The sequence below is a fragment of the Phocoena phocoena genome, chromosome 2, assembly GCF_963924675.1.
Source record: "Phocoena phocoena chromosome 2, mPhoPho1.1, whole genome shotgun sequence".
NCBI classification, from domain to species: Eukaryota; Metazoa; Chordata; class Mammalia; order Artiodactyla; family Phocoenidae; genus Phocoena; species Phocoena phocoena.
Genome location: NC_089220.1, coordinates 47,458,173 through 47,469,132, shown reverse-complemented (window position 1 = coordinate 47,469,132; position 10,960 = coordinate 47,458,173). Strand labels below are relative to the sequence as shown.

The 10,960-nt window shown below is 38.5% G+C and overlaps 1 protein-coding gene across 1 annotated transcript in view; it reads left to right on the top strand.

Annotated features, from left to right (window-relative positions):
- Window positions 1–1,191: 1,191 nt before the first annotated feature.
- STYX (serine/threonine/tyrosine interacting protein) overlaps window positions 1,192–10,960 on the top strand; it is a 28,312-nt gene continuing 18,543 nt past the window's right edge. Inside the window, exons 1-3 of the mRNA XM_065872170.1 lie at window positions 1,192–1,520; window positions 7,099–7,131; window positions 8,732–8,785. Of these exons, the coding sequence (XP_065728242.1) occupies window positions 1,464–1,520; window positions 7,099–7,131; window positions 8,732–8,785 (144 nt within the window). The 5' untranslated portion in view covers window positions 1,192–1,463. The remainder of the gene's footprint in view (window positions 1,521–7,098; window positions 7,132–8,731; window positions 8,786–10,960) is intronic.

The following is a 10,960-nucleotide window of genomic DNA, read 5'->3' as shown; positions in this document are numbered from 1 at the left end:
AAATTAAAAACTTGCTAGCAGAGTAATGTGTGCCTTTTTATAACTAAAAGGGAGAGAACTGTTTACATAGAGGTAGAGAAAATGGAGCCCTCAAACTAGCCATCTAATACTCAAATTATTGAACAGTTCTATTTCTATATATGTTTAGTAGTGTATTTCATAAATATGACTATATAAAGTAATAGTATGTCAGGTCTAGGTCCGATATCCATGTGGTCCTTTTTATTTTATCCGATGTAATCTGCAATTCAGTTAATGAAAGACTCTCACTTTTTTACTTTGGTGGTGGTGGTAGTGTTTTTTTTTAAAGAATCAGGTTGGTGTACAAATCTTGAAAGTTTATGTGTGGGTTCTTCCACTTCTAAGCTTGATTTTCCTCATCTGTTTAAAAACAAAAGAGATAACATTATCTCCCTAAACCCAGAGAAAGTATTATATACCTGAACTTTATTAACAATATAGTATTAACTGACGCAAACTCCTTTTAAAGATATTGAAAGCCATATAGTTTAATAATACGTTGAAGTGTTAATAAGCTTAGAATTAAAGGAAGAGACCTTCAGTATTATGTACAAATTAGTGGGCTATCAATTGTTTCTATTAGGATTTTTTCTGTTTGCCATTTTTTCTTGATATTTTCTAGTTGTTATATTCCCAAGTATTCTTAAAAGTACACCGTTTCGATTTGCTTAAAAGTGATGGTGTTTCATTCTGTGGCATAACGTAATTTTCAGGTGAACTCTTCATTACTCTGGGTTATAACCTCACCAGATTGCACAGGATTCTGAGAGGGGAGAAAACTATAGTTTCCTTTCGTATGCCAGTTTATGGTGGCTAGGATGTCTTCCCCGTTCTTACAACCAAAGAAGGGATTTGCGTCCAATCCGGAAAGGGCAGAGCTGAGTCGTATTATCCCGCTCCTCTTCCCAGGACCGTCCTTCGTGCTTTCCCTCCTACCGCAGTCTCGCCTCCTCCACACCCGGTGAGCTCCCGCCGCGGCGCCTCCAGGGCCCCGCCCCCCCGCGTCTGCGCTCTCGCGAAGGGGTGGGGCAGCGGCGCTCTGACACCTGGCGGCCGCGGGGGGCGGGCCGAAGGCGAGCGTGGGCTGGGATTGGCTGGGGCGGCGCGGGGAGGGCGGGGTGGAAAGAGGGGAGATGGTAGTAGGGCTCGTGTTGGTGCGGGAGCCTGGGCGGCCTTAGGGGCGCGGAGACTCGGCGGGGGAGGGAGGCGGCAGCAGCATGGCGGCCGGGCACGAGCCGCCCAGCCCTCCTCTTCCCGGCTGTCGTCGCCGCCGCCGGAGTCGCTGGGACCCTTTAGTCTGCGTGTGTTAGTTGTAAGCCCGCTGCCTCCCCGTCAGTCCTCCGGTCTACCCTCCCTCCCTTTCACCGCCACTGCCAGCCCGAGTGTCGGGCCGGCGGGCAACTCCCACTCCCACCCCACCCACAAGCCCGCGGGCCGGGACCATGGAGGACGTGAAGCTGGAGTTCCCCTCGCTCCCACAGTGCAAAGAAGACGCCGAGGTGAGTCTGTCAGTGACTGCCACGCGCAGGCCTCCCCCTGTGGCTCCTCAGCCGAGGGGCGACCCCAGGCCCCAACCGTCGAAGCCTCCGGCTCCCCGGAGTCCTGTTGCCTCTTGAGGGCGTCCCGGGACCCAGGGGCGGAGCCTCGCACTCCGGGGCTGTCAGCCCAGACCCCGGTCACTGAGTTCCTCTTCTCCTGAGTCTCCGGCGCCGGAGCCGGGTCTGGTCAACTGAATTCAATGAGATGAGCAAAAACAGCCCTTTCCCCCCAGGTTTGGCGTCGAGGCCTTACTTGGAGTAAGGTTCCCCTTTTATTGCCAAAGCAATGCGAGGGTAATGTTTTTAATCTTTTGAGGGGTAATCTTTGGTGTCGTCGATTCACTTGTGGGACACACGGCCCCACGTGTGGAATAGACGTGGGCCCTGAACTTGCTAAGTGTGCCTTCAAAAAGTTTCCCCGAAGTAGTTGGTTTGTTTTGGTTTGGTTTGGTTTTTGGTGTTTTTGAGGCAAGCCGTGACCAGCAGAATAAATGTCACAAAGCTAGCTCGTTCGAATCAGAAAACTTCAAAACCTTGCCCTTTGGAGGGAAGTTAATATGGGGAATAAAATTCTTTATAACTTGTTCTCCTGATTTCTAATTTGGGGTTCTTTTTACCCCACCTTACTTCTTCCTTCCCTAACGTTTGTACTGAGTTTTTTCCCATCTATTCCTAGTTTAGAATACTTTATGGTATTGCAGAATACTAAATTAGACTTTTTCTGAAGACTCAATTATAACAGAACAATGATATTCAGATATGCTTTAGTAGGATCGGGAAAGAAAGAAATCTAAAATCTCTATTTTTAAGAGATCATTCAGTTTATACCAAATATTCATTCTATTGAATGTCTTCATTTGTGGTTCACGTTTTTTATTGGCAGTGGATCTTTTGCTTGTGATAATAATCCTTGAGAATTTCATGTTTTAAGAGTAGACTCTTAAATAGGAAAAAGAAGTAGAATTTAGGTTAGGTTAAAAATGAATTTACACTTTTTTCTTTGTTTCATATGGAATAATGTGAATGAGGAGTATGCTTTTATATCCTCAAAATGATTCAGAAATTTCATCACTGGAAGCCACCTTAGAAATAATGTAGAGCATTCCTACTTTTAAAGTGAAGAAATTGTAGCTTACTAAGAATAAATGATATGCCTAGCACAAGACACAAGTGAGGACCTTGGTCTCCTCATTCTTAATTCATTGTCCTTTTTACTACACTTCAATTCTTCCCTGTTCTAATCTTAATAGTTCTAGTTTAAAATGTTTACAGACTTTGTATTTAATCTTTTATTGTGTAAATAATATATCTTATCTTTGCAAAGACTATAAAATCTTACGAGGAATATAGCTTCTTTTCTGTGTCGGACAGAAGTAATGCTTAAACCTAGTACATAATGATATTATCTACTGAAAGCCAGTTCATTCCTTATTTCACAGCACTGGATGTTTGTTATCTCTCGGTTACAAGTGACAAAAACCAGAGGAGCTTAAGCAAAAAAGAAAAGAAGTAACTAAATCCAGAAAGTTTGGAGTGCAGCTGGTCTCAGGGACTTGACTAGATGGTATTATAATGCATCAGAGCTGCCTCTGCCTTTCATTAGTGCTTGTCTCTACTTTCTGTCAGTGTCTGTTCTTTTTCTTGGGCTTCTGCACAGGTATGGAGTTTGGCCATCAGTTGCTCGAGGGTCATATGCTTACAGCATACACACTGAGGAACAAAAGTGCCTTTCTCTAAGCTTCAGTGTTTAAAATCTAGAAGATTGGCCCAATTTAGGTCATATGCCTATCCTTTGGATCAGTCAAGAGAGCCAGGAAGGGGTGAATACAGTGAGGGGTCCAGTCTAGGTCAGATACTCACTTTCTGCGCTAGGGGAGTGAAGCTTATCATTAGTAGCCTTCCCACCAAAACCATAGGAGCATTTCATGAAAGATGGAGGATACTTTCTGGACAGACAAAACTGTAAATAACCATTAAATAGGGCATATAGTTACTCATGAAAAACTGACTAATAAAACAATGTAATTTTCTAATTTCCAGTGAGATACATAAAATGGCAAACAGTTTTTCATGGTTATGGTGACCAGCCAGCATAGTTCCTCCACATAGAAAGCACTACCAATCACAATCCAAATCTTGCTTAAGTAAAAAAAAATTCAAGTACAGAGATTTCAGTGAAGGCTGTTAATGATTGTTGTGATCAGGCTATGGTAGCTTGATGATCCTGTCACTTCTATAAAAATATTACTTCCAAGTTTTGTGAAATACTGGTTAGAGCACTCTTTACAGGATAGTTGTTAGCAGAAATTTAGCTGTGTTTAGATGGGTTTCCAAAAAGATCATCATTCCTTTAAAACTGTTGTGATTTCCCATTGTTTTTTTTTTTAAACATCTTTATTGGAGTATAATTGCTTTACAATGGTGTGTTAGTTTCTGCTTTATAACAAAGTGAATCAGCTATACATATACATATATCCGCATATCTCCTCCCTCTTGCATCTGCCTCCCACCCTCCCTATCCCACTCCTCTAGGTGGTCACAAAGTACCGAGCTGATCTCCCTATGCTGTGCAGCTGCTTCCCACTAGCTAGCTATCTTGTAATTAATATCTGCCATCTTTGTGGCTGTGATTCAGTTGTATCGCTTTTCATGGTTATTCATTTCCTCTTTTTTTTAAAATGAATTTTATATTGCGAGTTCATTGGAACCTATCTGTTTGAATTATTTCTGATCTAGGTTTAAGGTATGTTCCTCCAGAGAGAAAATGCATTTGCTTCTTCCAGGAACCCATGGACACTTTTTACCCAAGACCACTTGACATTAAATTTTCACTTGGCCTCACAAAGATAATTGCATTCTAATGCAAAACCTTAGTGAAGACCAGATTGGTTAGGAAGACCCCACCCCACTACAACCACCACCACCTACTCAGAACCAAAGCTAGGAAAGGCAAGAGTACTCATTTTTATGGGGATGAAGTGAGACCCCACTCCTACCACTTTATCTTTCATTGAGGGTATTGCCCTTTGGGGGTCCCAGCTTTTTGGTCATGATCTGACTTTGAGCAGGTCCTAGGCTTTGTCTCATGTGCCATGCCATTTAAAATTAAGTCCATCATGAGGATGTGTAACAACTAGAACTCCCATACATTCCTGGTGGGAGTGTAAATTGCTCTTCTAAAACTTTTGACAGTGTCTAGTAAAGCCAAATATAGGCCTACTCTGTGATTTAGTCATTCCATTGCCACTTATATATCCAAGAGCAATAAATGCATATGTTCACCAAAGAGCATATAAAAGAGTTTTCATTGCACCTTTATTCATAATTGCCAAAACCTGGAAGCTACTTAAATCTCCACCAACAGGAGAATGAGTAAATTGTGGAATATTTATACAATAGTATACTGCACAGCAGTGAAAAGGAACAAACTACTGACATACACAACAACATGGATGAATTTCACGGACATTAAGTTGAGTGAGATAAACCAGACATAAAATAGTACTGCTGTATGATTCCATTTACATGAAGTTCCAGAACAGACAAAACTAAAATCTATAGTGATGGAAGTCAGTGGTCACCTCTGAAAACAGGAGATATTGACTGAGAAGAATGAGGGAACTTTCTGGGATGATGGAAATCTTCATCTGAGTGGTGATCATATGGGTATGTATGTTTGTAAAAATTGATTGAGCTCTACATTCAGATTTGGGCATTTTAGCACCTCATTATAAGTTCTTTTATACCTACATTTTAAAAGAACAGAAAGAAATATAAGGCCATGAAAAGACTAGCAGATCTTCTCAGTATGCTCTGTTTCAGGGCTTACTACCCTTGCTGGTTTTGTGCTTTCTTGTGTTTATGAGTGTGTCTCTCTGGGGATTTCCCTCACTTCTTAGTTCAGCTATGCATTTAAAGATACCTTTAAAAATACATTTTAACAGGGCTTCCCTGGTGGCGCAGTGGTTGAGAGTCTGCCTGCCGATGCAGGGGACACGGGTTCGTGCCCTGGTCCAGGAGGATCCCATATGCCGCGGAGCGGCTGGGCCCGTGAGCCATGGCTGCTGAGCCTGCGCGTCCGGAGCCTGTGCTCCGCAGCGGGAGAGGCCGCAACAGTGAGAGGCCCGCGTACCACAAAAAAAAAAAAAAAATATATATATATATATATATTTTTTTTAACAGTCATTTCATAGGTGGTTTCTCAGGCTTTATTTTTTTTTTTTTTTTTTTTTTTTTTGCGTTATGTGGGCCTCTCACTGTTGCGGCCTCTCCCGCTGCGGAGCACAGGCTCCGGACGCGCAGGCTCAGCAGCCATGGCTCACGGGCCCAGCCGCTCCGCGGCATGTGGGATCTTCCCGGAGCAGGGCACGAACCCGTGTCCCCTGCATCGACAGGCGGACTCTCAACCACTGCGCCACCAGGGAAGCCCTCTCAGGCTTTATAGTCTGCTTCTACTACATTGCTGAGACCAGTTTTCAAGATTAAAAATGAAAAATGTATTTTGTTTCTCTATTTTTAAAAAAATGCTGACTTTGTAGGAGTACTATTCTCTCTTTCCATTACAGAGATACATTTCTACCTTAGATGTTAAAGATACTTTTCTGACCTGGGGAATCTGGATGGAGGGTAAAGGGAATTCCTTGTACTATTTTTTCAACTTTTCTGTAATTCTAAAATTATTTCAAAATACAAAGTTTTTTTTTTAACTTTTTGCAGTTTTAACTTTAGAAACCTAATTACTGTTTATAATTCTGAGTTTTAAGCAACCAAGCTAGAAACTTTTGGAATGTAGTCCATTTACAAATGAGGACTATCTGTACTATATTTGATTCTTCATTTCAATTCACTGTATTGCTTTTTTCTTTTTCTTTTAAAATATTTTCTGTCTTTTGCCATTTTGCATTATTTTCCAACTTCTTTATCTTGGTCTGCATTCCAAGAATGAACTCTGTACTTTGGTGAAGTGTATCTGTAAAGGAACTTGAACTAGACAGAATCTTAAGCCCAAGTGAGATATGGGAAAGGCTGTTTGATGAGCATCTGGCAGTTTAGATCAGGAATGGCAAATAAATACTTATCACATTCTGTTCTTCTTTCATCATTGCAGATGTTGCTTAATGACCACAGCACTCTTTCCTTCCTTGAGTCTTTCTCCACAGGGTTTTAGCTATCTACTGCCAGTTGATTAGAGTTGGCACGAATGACAAAAAGTGTATTTGACATCTCTGATTTAGAGGATCATTTTTGAGAGAAACTTCTGGAATACCTATCCTTATAATTATTGAACTATTCCATCCATTATAAAGTATAATTTTGGAAGCCCAGTTATTTAAAGAATTACCTTAATCGTTGTTTCTTGTCACTTAAATTTTTAGGTGTTTGTGAAGCCAATTGAATCAGCTGTTTTTATAGACCATTCTATAAGTATAATGTATTTTTAAAAAATCCATACACTTGTATATCACATCTTTAATCTTTAATTGGGTGACATTTTTCATATTGTTATTTACTTTTCTTATGTTTTCCTTCCATTTTTAAGGAGTGGACCTACCCTATGAGACGAGAGATGCAGGTATGACAACCTTCTCATTTATTCCAGCCAGCCCGTGTTACTGTTACTATCATTGTTAAATAATTTAACCTAATTTCACAAAGGATTTGAGTCCTGTTGACTCATGATCTGTAGGTTCATCACTGAGTATTTTAAATATTAACATATTTAAAGTTGATTGTGGCTCTTAAAAAGATGGGAGATGAAATTTCTTTCTTAGATTAGAACCATGGACATAGTAATATATGTTTGTGCTTAATGAGTCACTTTGTCTTTCTTCATCTGAAAAATTGGGTACAATATTTGTATTATTTCTGAAAGCAGTTTACTTTCTGTGTTTGTCTAGCTTAGATAAACTCAGGAGAGTTGACTGTAAAGCACATCACCCTTTTGACTAATTGCTCATCTTTGTGTCTGATTCCCAGTCAACTTTCATAGTGAAGTTCTCCAGAAGATTGAGTTGAATACTCACAGTATGGAATGAATGAATTAGTGATAGCTAACCCACATAGCAGTACTTTTTTTGTTTTGCATTTCAACTTTGCTACTCCCAAGATCAAGCAGTGTCTCCCCTTCTCAGGAATCCCTTGACTTCTAAAAATCTGTTTCCTTTCTCTTTTTGTGAAAATTCACTTTTTAAAAATATGTGATTACCCATGGGGCATTTTACTTGGTGCTATGGGGAATGCAAATATGAGTAAAATTTAGTTTCTGTCCACAAGAAGCTATTAGAAGAAATCACACCTATACACAAATAATTCTGATGTCCCATAGAACTGAACTACAAAATTATATTAGTATATAGAGTATGATATATACTCTATATACTAAAAACTTTCTATATTGAATTCACATAGAATTCACACTGAAAGCTTTCTATATTGAATTCACATAGAATAAATTTTAATTCACCATTCAGAAGTTACTTATTTAAATTGCTGAAACTCTGTCAATAGTCTCTTTTTTTAAGCTTTGCAAAAATACTTTACATGGGTAAAAGTTGTAATTGTTTTATCTTGTACTACTTTTGATTTGACTGAATAAGGTTTTGTGTAATTCCAAAGGGATGATTTTCTTTATACCTATTTTATTTCTAAACTATAATAGAGAATAGAAATAAAATTACGGGTGTTTTAGTAATCTAAAAGACAACAATACAATATAGTAATTCTACTCAAACTGCTTATAAAAAGCACAATGGAGGGCTTCCCTGGTGGCGCAGTGGTTGAGAGTCCGCCTGCTGATGCAAGGGACAGGGGTTCGTGCCCCGGTCCAGGAAGATCCCACATGCCATGGAGCGGCTGGGCCCGTGAGCCATGGCCGCTGAGCCTACGCATCCGGAGCCTGTGCTCCGCAACAAAAAAAGCTCTATGGAAGTTCAAATATCTGACTTTTCAGGACTACATTTCAACTTTAAATACGTCATTTGATTATATAAAGCACATCTGCATTTCTCTTCCCAGTCACTTGCTCAGTGTGGCTAGAAAATACTCCCTAAATAACAAGCTTTTTAGCAAATTATTATAACAGCTATGAAAACACTCAGCTAATCCACTTATATGGTACATATTTTGTATAGATTTAAATTGCTGATGGTAAATAGCTCAATTTTTTTTCCTAGGAAATTTTGCCTGGATTGTTTTTAGGCCCATATTCTTCTGCCATGAAAAGCAAGGTAAGAACTTTAGATTAGATTCATCAAGAGACCTTATTAACCAACTATTTGGAGTAAAATTTTTTAGTAGAAAGAGTTTTATTTGAGGAAGGGTGCACCGATATAGCATATCAACAGTAGTTGTCACTCTGGAGCACCTAGTTCTTTCCAAATTTTACTGGACCAGTGATTCTCATGTTTAACCACAAATCACAAATGAGTTTTTGTATTTTTTTCCTCGTGAAATCCATGTATTTAAAAGACTTACTGAAAACTGACCTTTAATAATTTATTTACCCTCTAAGATACTAGACATCTGTAATTGCTAATCATAGTTTCTGAAAAATATGAGATACAATTAAATCACAAAATAAGGTTATTTAACATTTTAGTTAAAGGGTAAGAGAGTGTGTGTGCACAAGTGTATACGAATGCACTCATACACACCCACACATTTTAATTGAAGTGACTCAAATCTTCTGTTCTTCCAGACTTTAGAGGTCTGGATGTTCCAGGTTGTAAAGTATTGTACTATATATCTAGATGTCCTATATAGTTAACCTGAAATGTATTTCTTCAGTTACACAGTTAAAAGGGTAGATCTCATTCAAATATATGTAACAGTGTTATTGTCACTTCTAGAGGATTCAGCCCTATGAATTATGACAGTGCTAATTCTCTTTGAATTATAATGTGAAACATTGTGTCACAAATGTTTTCCCTAATAACCTGCCTATTTAGAAGTCAGTGTTCTTGTGTCTGATACTTACCTGCAGTAGGTTTTATAAAAACTGTAGTATTTAAAGCTTTTATGAAATAATTTGATGTATTTACGAATTTTAGGTGATTGGGAGTTTTTTAAAGTTAATGTCATTCCTTTTGGTACTGGAAGGCTTTTTGACTGTTGAGGACTATCTAAGAGTAACCCTAGTCATTTTGATGGCCTACAGCTAACTTGGAAAGGTGGGACGTTGATAAAATATGTAAATAAATACTAAGGAAAGAATATGGTAGATAACTATAGAATTAACTGTGACTTACTTTGTAAAAACAAAGTTATGCCCAAATAATGTAATATTCACAAATACTGGCCTTCAGGATGATTTTAGACTATTTGCTTTTTGTATTCTCACTGCACTTTATAAATATACCTGTTATACTCTTTCTCACATTAATTTATAAGTGTTTGTTTACAGATCTATCATCTCAAAATCTCTCCCCCCTAATTTCACCATAAGTTGCATTGGACTGAAGAAAAGCTTCTATGGCAAAATTTGATTATTTCCCACCATGAGTCATTATAGTACAGCCCATATTTCTTTTCATTTCATCATCCAAAAAAGTAACAAAAGAATAACGGAGATAAAGAAACCTTAGGGAATAAACTCCTGTTCTAATAAACTCGCTTAGTTTAGCCTATCTTTTATTACATTCAAATACAGTTTTAATAAAAGGGACATATTTAGGCTCCTTGTAAGTAGTGAACCATTTCTTTTTCTAAAATTTTTCTATTGTTTCTAGGTATGAGATAAGGTCATAATTTGCTTTGTATAAGTGAAATTCTGTTGAAAAGTAAAAACTATTTTGTGTGCTATTACTTTTGGGTTCTATCTTAAGGTTTGTTTTTCACTTAGTAATCTAATGTGCCTTCCAGGCTTGTTAAAACATTTTATCCCTAATTTTATATATGTCTTCTTGTAGTTTCCCACATTAATAGAGTAGATATGAAAACTTCACATATCATAGATCAATCATAAACAAAGGAATGAATATTGAATTTACTTTGGAGTTTCCGTAAATGTGAATACGGAACGTTGATTTTTTTTTTTAAGATTTTTTTTTTTAATGTGGGCCATTTTTTTTTTTAAGTTTTTATTGAATTTGTTACAGTATTGCTTCTTTTTTAATGTTTTTTGGCTTTTTGGCCACGAGGCATGTGGGATCTTAGCTCCCCGACCAAGGATCGAACCTGCACCCCCTGCATCGGAAGGTGAAGTCTTAACCATTGGACCACCAGGGAAGTCACCATTGATTCATTGTTAATCCTACCAAATGCTTACCTCCTTTCCCCTGTCTCAGGATATACTCAGAAAATACAAAGATAATTTAACTCTAATCTATGCTAGACATAGGAAACCTAGCTGCAAAAATTAACATTTAAAAACCACATTTTCGGGCTTCCCTGGTGGCGCAGTG